Raw genomic sequence first — 15,056 nt, forward strand, 5'->3', positions numbered from 1 at the left:
GCCGAGCTTCTATCAGTTAAGCTATCCACGTCACCCACCTCTACTATTACCATTCACCTTGTTTATTGTCCGCCAGGTCCCACCTCCACCTTTGAAAATGATATCTCTCACCTACTTTCCACCAACATCAAGAAGAACTCTCAGATCATCATCCTGGGAGATTTCAACTTAGGCTTACATAACTCTAATGAGCAGAAAGTGTTTGCCCTTAAGAACACGATGACTGTACTAGGACTAACACACTGCATCTCTGAACCCACTCACAATAAAGGTAGAATCCTAGATTGATAGCGGACTTCAATTGCATTATCGATTTCCTTTCTAACATCCCTTGCGGCTGGACTGACCATCACCTCATACTGTGCAATATTAATTCATCTGTATCACATATCCCACAAACTACAGCGCCAGCTACAATGACTAGGAATAAACGCAATCTAACCCTAGATAAACTCCTCCCTCTACTTGAACCGATCACCAACCCCACCACAACTAGCTCTGACCCCCACAGTGCTGGTCGACCTGTATAATCACTCCATCCTTAAGGCCATCAACAGACTAGCGCCCATGAAACTACGCAAATCTAAACCACAAGGTCATCTCAATACCTGGTATACCCCTCACCTAAAGGAGCTTAGGAAAATTAGAAGATCTTCTGAGGCATTATGGAAGAATACACCTTCAGCGCCAAAAAAGGCTAACTTCGCCACAGCCTCTTTCAACTATAAAATAGCTATAATCCAAGCTAAAAGAGACAATTAAAATGCCTGCATCTCCAAAGCAGAGTCCAATACCAAGGAACTCTTTAACATCCTGAAAGAATTAGAAACCCTAGCCCCACTCCCAGACACATGCATCAAGGACACCCAATGGTGCACCAATATTCAGAATGCACTCCAAGACAAAGTCACCATGCTCCAAAACAAAATAGCCACTAAGAAATCTCTTATCTCTAACGCCAACCCTATCCAGAACTCACATTCCAAGAGGAACACTCAGACCCAATTCAACTTCTCGCCCCTATCAAAGAGGTGGAAACTATTATACTGAAACTTAAACCATCTAATTGTCAGGGAGACGCTTGTCCTGCCCCTCTTATTAAGGAAGCCACAAAGGAACTAGCCCCCTTCATTACATCAGTTATCAACGCCCCATTCAAATCCAGTACAGTACCCAACAACCTAAAAGACGCCTGGGTACTCCCGTTGCTAAAAAAAAAAAAAAAAACTCCTTGGACCCTAACAACCCAGCCAACTACAGACCCATTACGACTGTCCATTTCTGCTAAAAATATTGGACAGAGCTGCTCATCTACATATACAGCAATATTTGGAATCTAACAACTTACTAGGCCTAAAACAATTAGGATTCAGACCTAGCCATGGAACTAAAACCGCTCTTATTGACCTCAAGACTCAAATCCAAACCTTGTCAGACAAGGGCAAACTAGTCCTGCTTCTTTTACTTGACCTATCAGCAGCAATTGATTTAGTGGACCACAAAATCTTATGCAAACACCTCACACCAACTGCGCATTTTTCAGACCAAGCCAACGCCTGGGTTGAATCTTTCCTCAATAACAGATCTAGGAGGGTCATCGTACCCTCTGCTACTGCTATTCCCTATATATATGTGCTTGTTACATTCACGTTGTTACATCAAGGTTGCATAACTATTAAACGAAGCAGGCACTTTTGTGTGGATAATCTCCCCCCACCCCCCATTGCATTAGATTTTCTCGATCCCTCTCCCTTCTCTCCTCCCCCCTCCCTCCCCTGGGCGGTTTTCTTGATTCGTCCAGTTCGTTGGCAAAGGTTCAACTCGTAATTAGCACAAGACGGGACGTCTATCTCAGGCAGTCTTTTTAGGCTCAGAGTGTGTGACAGAGTTTGCGACAGGCTTGGTTGGCTTGTAGCTGGTGAGGTGATGTTTGCTTCCTGCAGGTAGTGTTGCTTTCTAGGGTCCTTGATGTGTTGGGTTGTTCTCTTCCGTGTGAATGATATGTAGATTAGCGAAGTCACACCAAGTTTCATCGTGTCGTGCGCCCTTATGGTGGAGGTCTGTCGTAATTTTCTCCATTGTATAAATGTTCGTTGCAATCTTAACCCATTCCTTTTTAACTGGGAGGTATGGGGATTTCCATTTAATGACCAGACCCGCCCTCGCTGCCAACAATAGTGGGGATGCCAGTCCCTTTATCCTGATTAGCTCCTCCTCTTCCTCTTCCAGACCAAATAAAGTCAGGAGGGGGGACGACTTCCGTTCAATGCCGTCTATCTGTTTGATCCAGCCTAGGACTTTGTCCCAGTATATGCAGACTTTGGGGCAGCCCCACCACATGTGCCAGTAATTGGCGTCCATTCCACATTGTCGCCAGCATTTCGGACTGTTGGTCTGGTACATTTTGGAAAGCCTGCATGGATCGTACTGCCATCTGTGAAGTAGCTTTATTGCATGCAGCTTATATTGCGCTGCAATTGATATTCGGGTTGGTGTTGTGCACATTATGTCCCATGCCTGCTGATCGAATTCTCTGGCCAAGTCCTTTTCCCATTTTTCTTTGAGGCGGGGGATTGGAGCTCGATCCTTACCGATCAAGGCGCTGTACATGCAAGCTATCAAGCCTTTGTTTGTGGTGGTCGTATCTAGGATTTTTTCAAAGGGCGCGAGTTCTCTTTGAGTCTTATCTTTCCATTCCCTTTTGGATAGGACGCCTTTCAAAAGTAGGTACAGGAAGATCGGGATTGGGTGCAATTGGAGGGCTTCTTCTAGCTCCGAGGGTATGAATTTATCTTCTCTCCACAGCTGGCCGACCCTTTCGAGTCCGGCATCGAACCAAGCTTGGTATCTAGAGTGTTCGGGGATTTCCTCTCTGATCCCGGGGGACCAGAGATGGCTCAAGGGGGATGGCCATGTGGTGACGCCAGTCATCCCTTTCCCTTCCTTCCATATGTTCCATATTGTTCCCAATATTGGGTGGTTGCGTAGTCTTCTCGTGAGATTTGGTCTGGGGACCCACAGCCATTCTGCACGAGTTGCAGGAGTTAGGTTGTCGTTGCAGGTCCTTTCTGTCTCGTAGATGTGAAATGAGGACCCTTAGTTGGGCAGCCTGGTAGTATCGCTCGATGTCAGGGAGGCCAACCCCTCCTTGCTCTTTGGGTAGTATCAGAGTTTCATACGACGGTATTCATGGTTTCTTTCCATCCCATAGGAATTCGGTAAGTGCCATTTTCACTCGTTTGAAGAAGTGTTCTGGGACGGTCACAGGAAGTACTTGGAAGGGGTATAAGAAGTGTGGAAGGCTCACCATCTTGATGGCGTTCAGGCATCCCAGCCAGGAGATCATGAGAGTTCTCCATTCTGTGAGGTCTGCTTTAAGGGCGGCAAGGAGTTGGGGAAAGTTTGCCTCGTACCCGTCTGCGATGTCCCTCGTTAGGTTGACACCTAGGTATTATAGCGTTGGGCCTCCGATGATTAATCTGAGGTGCTCGGGTCCGTTCGTTGGTCCAGAGTGGGTTCGTGGAGCGGGAAGAGGATGGATTTGGTTTTGTTAATTTTAAAGCCCGACAGTGCGCCATATTCTTCGATAAGACGGATCGCTTGGGGGATCAACGTCATTGGATTCTGCACGTGGGGCAGCCAGCTTGTATTCTCTGCCATTCACCTGCATCTCCTCGACACCGTTGTTTGTTCTAAGCGTTTGTGCCAGCGGTTCCAGCAACAGTGCAAATAATATTGCCGAGATGGGGCAACCCTGTCTTGTCCCTCTACTCAGGGGGAATCAGCACGAGTACTGGGAGTTCACTACCACGGATGCTCGAGGCGCCGTGTAAACGGCCTTAATTCCTTGTCGAAGTGCAGGGCCCAAGCCTATTTTCTGTAGCATGGCTTCCAGGAAATGCCATTCGACTCTATCGAACGCCTTTTCCGCGTCGATTGAGAATAGTGCGGGGGTGTTTGGCATTTTCTTGGCTTCATGTATGAGGTGAAGGATCTTCCGGGTAGAGTCCGCTCCTTGTCTGCCGAGGATGAATCCCACCTGGTCGTTGTGAATTATGGCGGGCATGTGCGACTCCAGCCGCGCTGTGAGGACCCTCGTGTAGATTTGGCATCTGTATTTAGGAGGGAAATCAGGCGATATGATGCGCATAATTTGGGGTCCTTGCCTTCCTTTAGGGATAACCGTTATGAGCGCCTCGGAGAAGGATTCTGGAGCAGAGCCCGATTGGAGGATGTTATTGAAGAGCTCGGCCATGAATGGAAGGAGGGTGTCTATGAACGTCTTGTAGAACCCTGCAGTATAGCCGTCGTTTCCGGAGGCTTTCCCTGTTGGGAGCCTTTTAATCGCTTCCTCTATCTCCTCACCTGTGATGGGGGGGGGGGCGTTGATGGCTTGCGCTCTGTCCGGGGGTAGGCTTGGAAGGGATACCTTGTTCATATATTCTGTAGTCGCCTCTGGGTGTGGTGCGGCATCTGAGGTGTATAGTTTCTCATAGAAGCTGGCGAATGTCTCTGGGATATTGGACTGGTGATTTCCGTGGGACATTTCCACACTTTGTATTGTTGACACCCATCTCACTCTGCGTTGCCCTCGTAGTCCCGCGGCGAATAGGACGTCTGCCTTGTCCCCTTTTTCGTATTGTTTCTGTTTTAGATATTGAAGCTTGCGGACGATGCGATCGGTTTGTAATTGCTGCAGTTCCTCCCTCTTGTCGTTGGGTTCCTCTATTATTTTTCGGTTTAATCGGAGCCGGCTGATTGGGCACTGTGATCCAGTTGGGTTATTTCATTTCGGAGCTTGTTTTCTATGAGTTGGCGTTCTCTTTTTTTTTTTTTTTGCTGCCCCTTCTTTGATGAGTATCCCTCTCCACGTGGCTTTGCCCGCTTCCCATACTGTATTTACGGAAGTTTCACCTGTGTTGTTTTGTTCGAAGTACTGATCAATGTCCTGCCTAAGTTGATCTCGGAATATCGGGTCCTTCCAGAATGTCTCGTTGCAACGCCATTTCGAGCTTCTGTGGGGGACCGCCATCCGACTGATGGTAGCCGTGACCATGTCGGGGTCCATCCACGTTACTGGGGATATACTAGATGCGGACATCACCTCGGTGAGGTCTGGGGTGAGGTATAAATAGTCAATTCTGGTGTACGTGGCATGCGGCTAGGAGTAGAACGTGAAGCCTGTCTGGCGTGGGTTTATATGTCGCCATGCATCTTTGAGTTTGTAGGCATCCATCATGTCTGCAAACTGTGAGCGACCAGATTCCGGTGAGGTAGCCGCTAGTGGGTTGCCAGCTTGTCTGTCCAATTCTGGGTCTATCCACGTGTTAAGGTCCCATCCCAAGATCACTTTGCCTTCTGCTTCGGTCATGACTTTGGGGACTGTGTGTTGTAGGAACCTGGACTGCCCAGAGTTGGCGGCGTATATGGATACAAGTGTAATGGTGGTGCTCTGTATTTTGCCGACCAGTAAGAGTGCTCTTCCGCTTCCGTCGGCCCAGGTTTTCAAGATTTCGAACCAGAGCTCTTTGCCGATTAGGATGCCGACACCGGCTCTCTTGAGTGTGCCGGAGCCCCAGTATTCGGAGCCCGTATTAGCGTACAGGACCCTCCTCTCCTCTCCCCGGCTGTATCTGGTTTCCTGTAAGAAAAGTATATCAAGCTTCGCCCTCTTGAACTCTCTGGACACCAGTGACCTTTTGGTGGGGGAATTGAGTCCCTTGACGTTCAATGTGCCAATTTTGATTACGATAAGCCTGTTGCTCGTTGTGTCATGTCTGTCGATCATTTGCGTGTCTTCTTAGATTGCGCGCAGAGTCCCGTCTTCTGTCTCTGGGTGCCGCCGTAGTGGAAGTGGCCTGATTGGTGCCCATAGCTGCCTGGAGCTGTGCTGTTTTCATTTCCCCTCCCCCTCAATCCCCCTAGAGGTATCCAGCCCGATACCCCTCGCCCTATGTTCACTTTCTTCGTCTTTCCCCTTTTCAACGAGGGCCTGCATCTTAGTTTAGTGGCGTCCGGATTGGACTGAGTGAATGCAGCCAGTCCAATGTCAGACCACCGGTGGGGATTGTTACCTCATGGTCCTTGTTGCAGCTAGTATCAATATAACATTTTGAGCCCCTTTCCCGCCCCACCAACACTTCAATACTTAACAATAACTGTTATAAGTGAAAAATATAGTGATACATGCAGTTCCATGGTTCATCCTCAGCCAACTGTTCCAGTCTGCTTCCGAGGAGGAGGCCCTTCTATGAGGCGGGCCTTGCATCGGAGGTGCGCGAGTCGCCCGGATCCTGACGAGTATCCATGCAGTGATGTCGGGATGATCATTTTCAAGAAGTCGAACACTGGGGTGGGCTGTCATTTGTCGCTGTCTGGTGTATCGTTGGGCTGCCTATGCTACCTTGACCCCTTCACTCTTTTCCTCTTCGGGCCTTGAAGCTCCCATCGCGTTCCATTCCGCTCGGGTTCCTCTCGATCTCCTTTTGGGCCCGTTTCGAGGAGGTCAGAAATACAATCTCGGATCTCTTCCTCGGATCGCAGCTGTATCCTTCTATTCCATGCGCGAAAGTGAGGGAGAAGGGGTATCCCCACCTGTATCTCGTGTCTTGCTCTTTGAGCCATTTCGTTAAGGGACTGCAGAGACGTCTCGGGGCTAGGGTGAGTGAGGATAGGTCCTGGAATATGGTGATCTGCACCCCCCCCCTCCCCAGTGTGAGGGGGGACCCCGGACCTGGCTTTCATAAGCATCCTCGTTCTGTCCCGAGATCTGTGAAATCTAGCGAGGACTGACCTCGGGCCGCCTGGTGGGCCACTGGCTCTATATATTCTCTCAGTTTTAGGCTCATCGATGTCCTCATCTGCTGTCAAGATTGTGATGATGTTGTCTATTGTTTTTTTTTTAGGTCTTCTGTTTCCCCTTGCTCCGGTATCCCGAAAAATTGTAGTTGTTCCTTCTTTCTCTATTTTCTAAGTCGCCCATCTTCCGGCAAATTTCTTCTTCCCTCTTATCTATGTTGCGTATCCTGAGTTCCATCTGGGTTTCAAGGGTGTCTATTGAGGCTTGGTTGCTCTCAACACCTTCTAGTCTCTTTTCAATGTTATCCATTCTCTGTGTGATCTTCAATTTTGCCACCGAGGCTGGCGCCCATGTTCTTGATTTCGCTCAGGAGGGCAGCGATGTCGCCCTTGGTGGCTGCCACTCCCGTCTCTAAGACTTCCCTTGGCATTGTGGTTTCGAGGGAAGAGCTCGAGGGAGGTGAGGTGTATGCATATCTGGCTAGCTTGCTTTTAGTGTTCATGGAGCGGTTGTTGTGTCAGAGGAGGCACACGCCCCTAGCGAGGGGGCCTTACCCTCTGTACCAACGTGTGGTCGGGTGTCTTTAGAATGCTTCCAGACCGTGGAGCCGCAACTTAGCCCACCATGCTTGTTGCGTCCGCGGGACAGGAGGAGGCACTCGCCCTGGGATCAGGGGCCCTACCCTCCGTTTAGTTGATCGTCAGTTGATGGATCTGGTGTGATTCTAATGGTGCACCAATGCTTAGGGTATCTTGTGCGGGGTCACTGGTGGGATCACGAGTGGCCGATATCTTTTATTGACATGGTCTCAGTTTCGCGGGGGGCACGTGGTTGCTCTGGTGCTCCTTCTTACTGCGGGCCACTGGTTCCTTTCCTGGTCCGGCCGGGGGCTAATGAAATACCTTCCCACCACGGGGGAATCCTGACGCTGTAAGCCGTTCAGAGGAGGGCACACGCCCCGTGTTTGGGAACCCAACCCTCTAAACAGCCCTCGGAGTGGCGGTGATGTCTCTGCCTTGACTCCCCATGGACCTCGGTAGCTTGCTTTGCAGGGGTCGCGTTAGTGGCCAACTGGCTATATGTGCTAGGTTCAGTGTTGCCAGTTGTAGTGTTTAAGCTGGCTGGGTGAGGATTGGCTTCGCTATGGAGTGTTCCAGTGGTGAGATGTCCACCACGGCGGGTGGGAGAGAAGTTTCTGTGGCCTTGAATGTTCTAATGGCAACGAGAATTGTGAAGGTGGCGGCCCGCTGCTGGCGCTTTATGCCAAGGCCGGGGGGGGGGGGTGGGGGGGGGGGGGTGGGGGGGGGTGGCGACTTCAATGGAGGTACCTGGTGTGCACGTGGTACTGGTGTCTCCCTTTATGGCTTTTCTGGGGTTTGTGACGCTTAGTGTTTCTATGCCTGCGCGCGATCTGCGCAGGCTTGTTCTGTTCCGGTGGGCCTTTTAAGTTCAGGGCCTTTCAGGAGATTACGGAGTCCTGTCGGTTCATATAAAAGCTCTGGGGCATGGTCCGGGGGCCGTAGGTTGTGATGTTGCAGACTGGAGCGAGGGGCTCCTCAGAGGTGGTGGGTCACCTCCGCGTTCGGTGTGGGGACTGTGTCCACGTTTTGCCCGGGGACTAAGGGAGGGCCCGGAGCGCAGCTGCTCTGCTCCAGGGCCCTGTGTGTCCCACTTCGTCGGGAGGGTGTGGCGTGCGGAGGGACCTTCCCGCGGGCCTCTGTGCACTTATACAATGGGGAGGCGAGGCAGCCTGGCCGCAAGTCTGTTTATTAGATGGGAGAAGATGCGCTCTCTGCTCGCAATCCAATTGTGTATCGTGCACCCGATTCACAGGTCGGGTGCACGTCGATGGTTGGTGGGGCCCCTTTCTTGTGCTTAGCGCCGCCAAGCGCACCCGGTGGGGGCCGCCGACCCACCTTTTTCCTTTCTCTCGTCCGAGCGGGACGCAGGGCCTCGCTCCCACAGTGCCTCCCGCATGGGCGGTCAACCTCTCCCGGCGGGGCTGAGGGATGTAGAGTGGCGGTTTACACGCTGGCACAGGTGCTGGGGAGCCCGTGCCACCTGCGAGGGCCCGTGACCAGGAACCATGCCCTGCAGTATTCCCTCCTCGCGCAGCTCGTGTCCCTTTCCTGCGTACGTCTGGGAGGGAAGGAGGGAGGCGTGAAGAATCGGTCCCCTCTCTGTGAAGACGCTTCTGATTTTGCTCGGATTTTCGCTCACTAGGGGGGTGGGGGGGAATTGTCACTTCTCACAGCAGTCCATCGGTTAATGTGTGGGGGGGGTCAGAAGTGGGGGCTCAAGTCACTTCTTGGACCCGTGGGACAGGAGCTCACACGGAGGTGTTCCTCATCCGTGCGCCCCCTGGTGGCCTTCCCAAGCTTACCTTTAATGGCTGGTGGCAATGAGCCTTTTTACTAATTCAATGCACCTTTACAGAGGGCCGTTTCCACAACCCTGGTAAAGGCACCCATGGGTGCTCATTTTACCAAAATGCCTCCCCTCCTCCATCTTCTTTTTTTTGCCATTTTAGTGTTCCTTGTCCTTTCTTGTTTGTTACCCTGACCGCCAAGGGGGGGTGGGGTAAGGGGGGGTGGGGGGAGAACGATTAGCAACAATGTAATCTTTGGCGGGAGACCGCGGTGAAGCCGTCCAGGCACCAAAGTGTCTGTTAAGGCAGGAAGCGAGGGAGGAGTCCACAACTCTGAAGCCATTTGTCTTCCAGTCTGCCTATGAGAATCCAGTTCACACTGGGAGGCTGGCTGTTCTGAAAGGACAACCAACCACAACAAGTTTTAATGTTGCACGCACGTTTGATTGGCTGGGTTCCTGCATGAAAGTCTGGTCTTGGAAGCTGAAGAGGTAGTCGACCACTGGACCTGAATCCGAAGAGGAAGATGAAGAAACCGCGGCTGAGATGATTTCCAGCGACTGGACAGCCTGCTGTGTAACTGGAGCCTGCGGTTACCCTTCCTTCCAAGCGACCTGGGGACTCCGAAAATGATTATGCTGACCCAAAGCCTGGTGGGATCCATTAGACTCGAGAAGACCTGCATTATGACCCATCCCATGTCGTGCTGCGACTCTGCTAGGATGCAATACCCTGGGACCTCGAGCCACTGGGCAATGCATGGTCTTCCAAATCGAGCTGATACTTTGATGGTATCCTGCTGGACCTCCAGAGATGTGATTCCAGTCCTTGAAGTCCCCTCACCAGAGTGCTGAACAGATTAGTGATGCAAATCCAATCAGCGATATTAAGTCTTCTTCTGGCTCCTGAAAAGGGCACCAAAACCACAAAGCCACATCCAGCTGCGAAGAAACTCTTGCCTGGAGCCCTTACCCATTGATCCCTGCTGCAGAAGTCCTTCCAGTTTCCAGTCTTCATGACAAGGAATTCAGCAACCAGGTTTTTGGCTGCAGATCCTGAAGTCTCCCCAATTTCAAACTCTTCTGTGCTGAGTAAACCACGTGAAGAACCTCTTGTTTAGATCCAACCCTGTGATCCCTGCTGCAAAAGTCCTTCCATTGTCCAGTCTTCTGTTTTCATGATAAAGAAATTCAACAACCAGGTTTTTGGTTGCAGATCCCGAAGTCTTCTTGCTTTAAATCTTATTCCATGCTAAGGTACTGTGTTGGCTGGGTATTTACTTACCTTAAGCATTTGTGATTTCTGTAAAACTTTGGGGTGCCCCAGTGATTGGGAGTCTTCTCATCCAGTTCACCCAGGCCCAAAGCTGGAATCCTCCTAGGGTGTCTTCTCTGAAGTCCCGGGACCCTAACTAACTTTCAAGTTAACTACTTAATTGTTTGTACAGTCTTCCACAGGAGCTCTGACTTTTGCCTGCAACAGAACCCTATCCCTCACTCCCTACAGCTGGATCCTAGACCACTAGGGTCCCTCTTCTGCCGCTGAGTGAACACATGCAACAGAATAGGGAATGACTGGATAAATAAAGGATTATGTCTGGAAAAGTATAACACGTGTTTAAAAGTACTTAATCGTGAAAGAGTTGGTTGGTAACTACAACTCTGAGAGTGAAGAGTTACAAAATGTCTTACTAACCTTGAATGTGTGTTGTGTCATTCTGAAAAGTATATATACAGTTATTTTACTCACCGGTGAATTGGTTGTGCCTCTTCTCCAAAGGTAATGCTGTTGGTTTCACTTTACTATTCCTGTAAGGATATACACGTATGAGTGTCCCCAAATGGGTCTTGCCTCCCCCAACTTGCTTTTAGCCTGTCTAGAATAAGTCTGCCGTAGGTTATACTTACCTTCAAGTTGCTGTTAGCTCCTTTAAAAAGTATATAGGTTTTGCTTACCTTGAGTTAGCAGTGTGCCATTCTTAAAAAGTGTTCTTTAGGTGTAGCTGACTTTGGTCTGCCTGGTGCAATCCGCTTACTCACCTAGAATAACTGTTATCCTCAAAGTAGTTCTAGGTATATACTGTTCCTTGATTCTGTGTTCCACTATTCAGAAAAGTATCCTGGTAACAGGGTTGGCTGATTGTGTGTTTTCTTTGCTGAGTGTCGCTCCATAGCTGACAGGGTCTACTACCCCAGACTTACTATAAAGTAATCAAAAAGTAACATATGGTTTTTACTCCCCATGTACAGGTGGGCCTATCCTGAATGTGTATGATAAGGTTCGACGCCCCTAGAATAACTGTTTGGTATTCTGAAGAGGTTGTATGATTTGGTCTGTGTACCTTCAAGCATTGTGTTGTGCTTTTATTAAGTGTTTAGGACTATGACCAGTACTTACCCCAAAACGTAACTTGGCCTACTTTTATTTATAATAAACCTTTATTTTTTTTTAAACTTCAGTGTTTCTATAGAATGCTTGGTATACTACAGGTTTAGTGTACTTTCCACATCCCTCCCTCCCTCCCTTCTAACATAAGCCGGGCTGCTCTGTCTACACTACCATATACTCAGGGGGTATAGTCTTATACTAAGAGTGGAGTCGTGTACTGCCTCAGTTTAATGGTTTTGATAAGCCCGTAGTTGGACTTCAGAAAAACTGTCCTAGTGACACATTAATAATTTTCATTTTTGTGCTTGGCACTCATGTTCTTCAATAAATGTGTCAAATGGAGCTGTAATGGCAATAAAGTCTTGTATTCTACATAACCTTTTGGGAACGTCTTGTTGGCCGTGAAACTGAAAGGGGTAAAGCGTGAGGTTCACCCTCACAAACGTCCCATCCTCACTAATGTTCTCCTGACTCAGAAATCACGAGGAACCTTCTTCTGCATAATAGACTGAAGGCTTACCCTTCTCCCCCCACAGTGTATTAACACCCCTGATGTTCAAGGCTTGTGTAGGGTGGATTTATTTTTTTGGTGTCGTTTTCTTGCTCGCTAGTTCTCTCCATATCATGTTGAGACTGAACGATTTTCGTGTTTTTCGGTGCTGATTGCGCTCAATGTCACAGGGTCTCAACAGATCTACACAGACAGACCTGAGGGTAACTGCCAGCCCACCAATCATATCTCACACACCATTTAAACCACTGGCAGACACCAATTCTTTTAAAGCCAGAGCCACTCCTGTTTTCACAGGATCGGCATGGGCGCACACATACAGTGATGTTGAGTGAGGTGTCTGGCAGACCATCTAGAACCAGCCCGAGCCAATAAGGCTGCCTTTGTAAACTCTGGGCCAGAGATCAAGTAGGCGAATTGTCAAACAAGGCAATTCCTGCCTCAGTAAACACCTGAGACAGGCAACATCCAATGGCCTAACTGCAGGGTTTTAAAAACACATCACGGTAATGTTGCTCATTTCCTGGGAGACAATGGGTAACACAGCTACACTGCTGTGTAGCCCAGTAAAAACCTGTCACCAGCCTGTAACTAAGGCGCATTATCGGACTGAGAAATATCACTCGTTTGTTTTTTCATTTATTTGGTAATGCGCACCAAACCCATAGGTAACCGGGCGCAGCAGAAAGGATACTTGATTCTATGCTGTAACTAAGCTGCAATACAGAGCATACAAGGATAAAATACAACAGGGGAGGAAAGGTACAGTTAAGTTACAGAAGGGTGGAAGGATGCAGTAGATTACATAGAAACATGAAAGTATGGTACAATATACTAGACATTTTCATATGGGGGTGGTTAGACCGTAGCCAATTTAGGGAGTGGGGGCACTTTTGGAGTTTCCTCTGCCCTAGTAGTCATTGCTACCTAGGCGGTATATACAAAAACGAGTTGCAGTCCCAAGTGAATATTTGGATTAAGCAACACAGGGGAGAAAAAGATCAGGATACTTAAAAGGCCAGCAAAACTGTTAGGGGGCTCGCCTTTAGGAGTGAAAGGGATGTACTCTACTAACAAGCTACTCCTAGAATAAGGCTTGCTGAAGACAATGCAAATGTCATGTCAGCATATGCTCATAGGCCACACAGATGAGAAGTAAAATCTATGCATTTTTCAATAAATCTGCCTCAGTACCATAAACATGCTAAATTTCTCGGAAGCCCAATACACAAACAGCAGTAAAGGCCAATCAGTTTTTTAAATGTGCCTGTGAAATACAGACCTTGCTTCAACATATCCGCTAAGCACAGACAACAGCCAACTGTTTGCTAAATATGTAATATCCAGAATGGGCATCACAGCGCAGATCACAGCCACTGTAAATTAACTGGCCAATGCAACAGTGTCATAGTCCAAGGTTAAGGGTTTCCCCAATGGTGAGCATCATGGCCATATGCGCTCCTGGCAAAGTAGAGACAGCACAAACTTTACCTGGCAAAGCGCTCTTTATCATTCGGGAGTTGGTCATCATCACACCTGCAGGGAAAAACATTTGGGAAACAATTGCTTTAAAGGTTTTGGCTAAGAAACCTCACAAAAGGCAAAGATGCAATGCTGAAAAAAACCTTAGCAGTTATGACGGGCAAGGGAGTTATTTTCAAGTTTTGCATTTTTGAGCGGGGGAGAAGAGGGATAGTGGAAGAGGAACCATCTCTCGCGAGCCTATTTTGTCAGATTTCTAAGTACATTCCATTCCCTTGGAGTTAAATCCCCTCCCCAACTATGTTCTGCTTATCTTTTAAGTGCTCGGTCGTAAAGAGAAAGCAAGACGATGGGAACTGTAAATCGAGGCAATTCTTTTTTTCATCGCAAACATATTTAACCTCCTAAACATCCAATTTGCTTTCAAATCCTACGCCCCCCTTACTGCCATTGTCTCTGCAACTCTGGCTAAGGTTTTGACATTGGTACTGCCGTCCACAAATAAAATTTGTGGCAACTCAACCTTTGTAATATCTTGTCCAATACCTACCAAATGTATTTCAGATTCCACAATTTTTTTAATAACATATTTTATTGTCATTTTATAAATATGAACAAGACAACAAAAATAATACTTGGTTTACACGGTCAAACATACAGGTGATCACACATTTTCGGTGCTTGGCTCTCTCACATGTGATATAATCATATTAAACATATTAAGTCTATGGGCTCCTGTCAGCTGATCAATTGGATTTCTTTAGTCCATCAAGTCTCTCGCTTGTTTTTATTTTTTGTGTCTTCAGTTGTCCTCCCATCTCTGCCATATCTTACTTGCTTTCCCTGGGCACCCCCTGGTGGTGTACACCCTCATCTACATTGGCACACACATATCCACGTCTGTTACCCATTTCTCGTATTGTGGGGACGAAGCCGAGCCCCACAGTTGGGCTATATTCCTTTTTGCAAGACCTGTGGTTGTTGCGAGCATGAGTTTTTCAAATCGGGATATTTCTATATCTGAATCTATCCCCAATAGTAGGGATTTAGGGTCCATTGGTATCGTTCGGCCAATTACTATTGAGAGTCTCTGACAGCATTTCTGCCAGAAGTTCTGGATTTGTGGGCATTTCCATAGGATGTGGTAGAAAGTCCCTTCTGTTTGGTGGCAGCGTAGACAGTTGGGATCTGTCACTCTCCCCCACTGGTGTAAGGCCTCTCTTGGGTAATATACCCTGTGTAGAATTTTTTGCTGGATCAATCTGATTCTGGCCGAGATTGCTGTCTCCCTGGGATACATGAGGGCTGTGGTCCAGTCCTCTGGTTGTATTGGGCCCATATCTCTTTCCCATTTTTCTTTAAGATCTGTGAGTTCAACTGTAGCGAATGAGGCAATCGCATTATACATTGTGGATGTTATTTTGGTGTCGATCCTCTCCATTACTATATTTCTCTCAATCGGAGTACATTCAGGTACGTCAGAGAGGTCCAACCCAGTTGTAATGATT

The 15,056-nt window shown here is 48.3% G+C and overlaps 1 protein-coding gene across 4 annotated transcripts in view; it reads right to left on the bottom strand.

Annotated features, from left to right (window-relative positions):
* ARNT (aryl hydrocarbon receptor nuclear translocator) overlaps positions 1-15,056 on the bottom strand; it is a 675,339-nt gene that overhangs the window by 525,406 nt on the left and 134,877 nt on the right. For all 4 annotated transcript variants that reach the window (XM_069649742.1, XM_069649743.1, XM_069649741.1 and 1 more), the window contains exon 4: positions 13,558-13,602. In XM_069649742.1, coding sequence (XP_069505843.1) covers positions 13,558-13,602 — 45 coding nt within the window. The remainder of the gene's footprint in view (positions 1-13,557; positions 13,603-15,056) is intronic.

Source organism: Ambystoma mexicanum, chromosome 1p (assembly GCF_040938575.1).
Source record: "Ambystoma mexicanum isolate Mex_15411 chromosome 1p, UKY_AmexF1_1, whole genome shotgun sequence".
Classification (NCBI taxonomy): Eukaryota; Metazoa; Chordata; class Amphibia; order Caudata; family Ambystomatidae; genus Ambystoma; species Ambystoma mexicanum.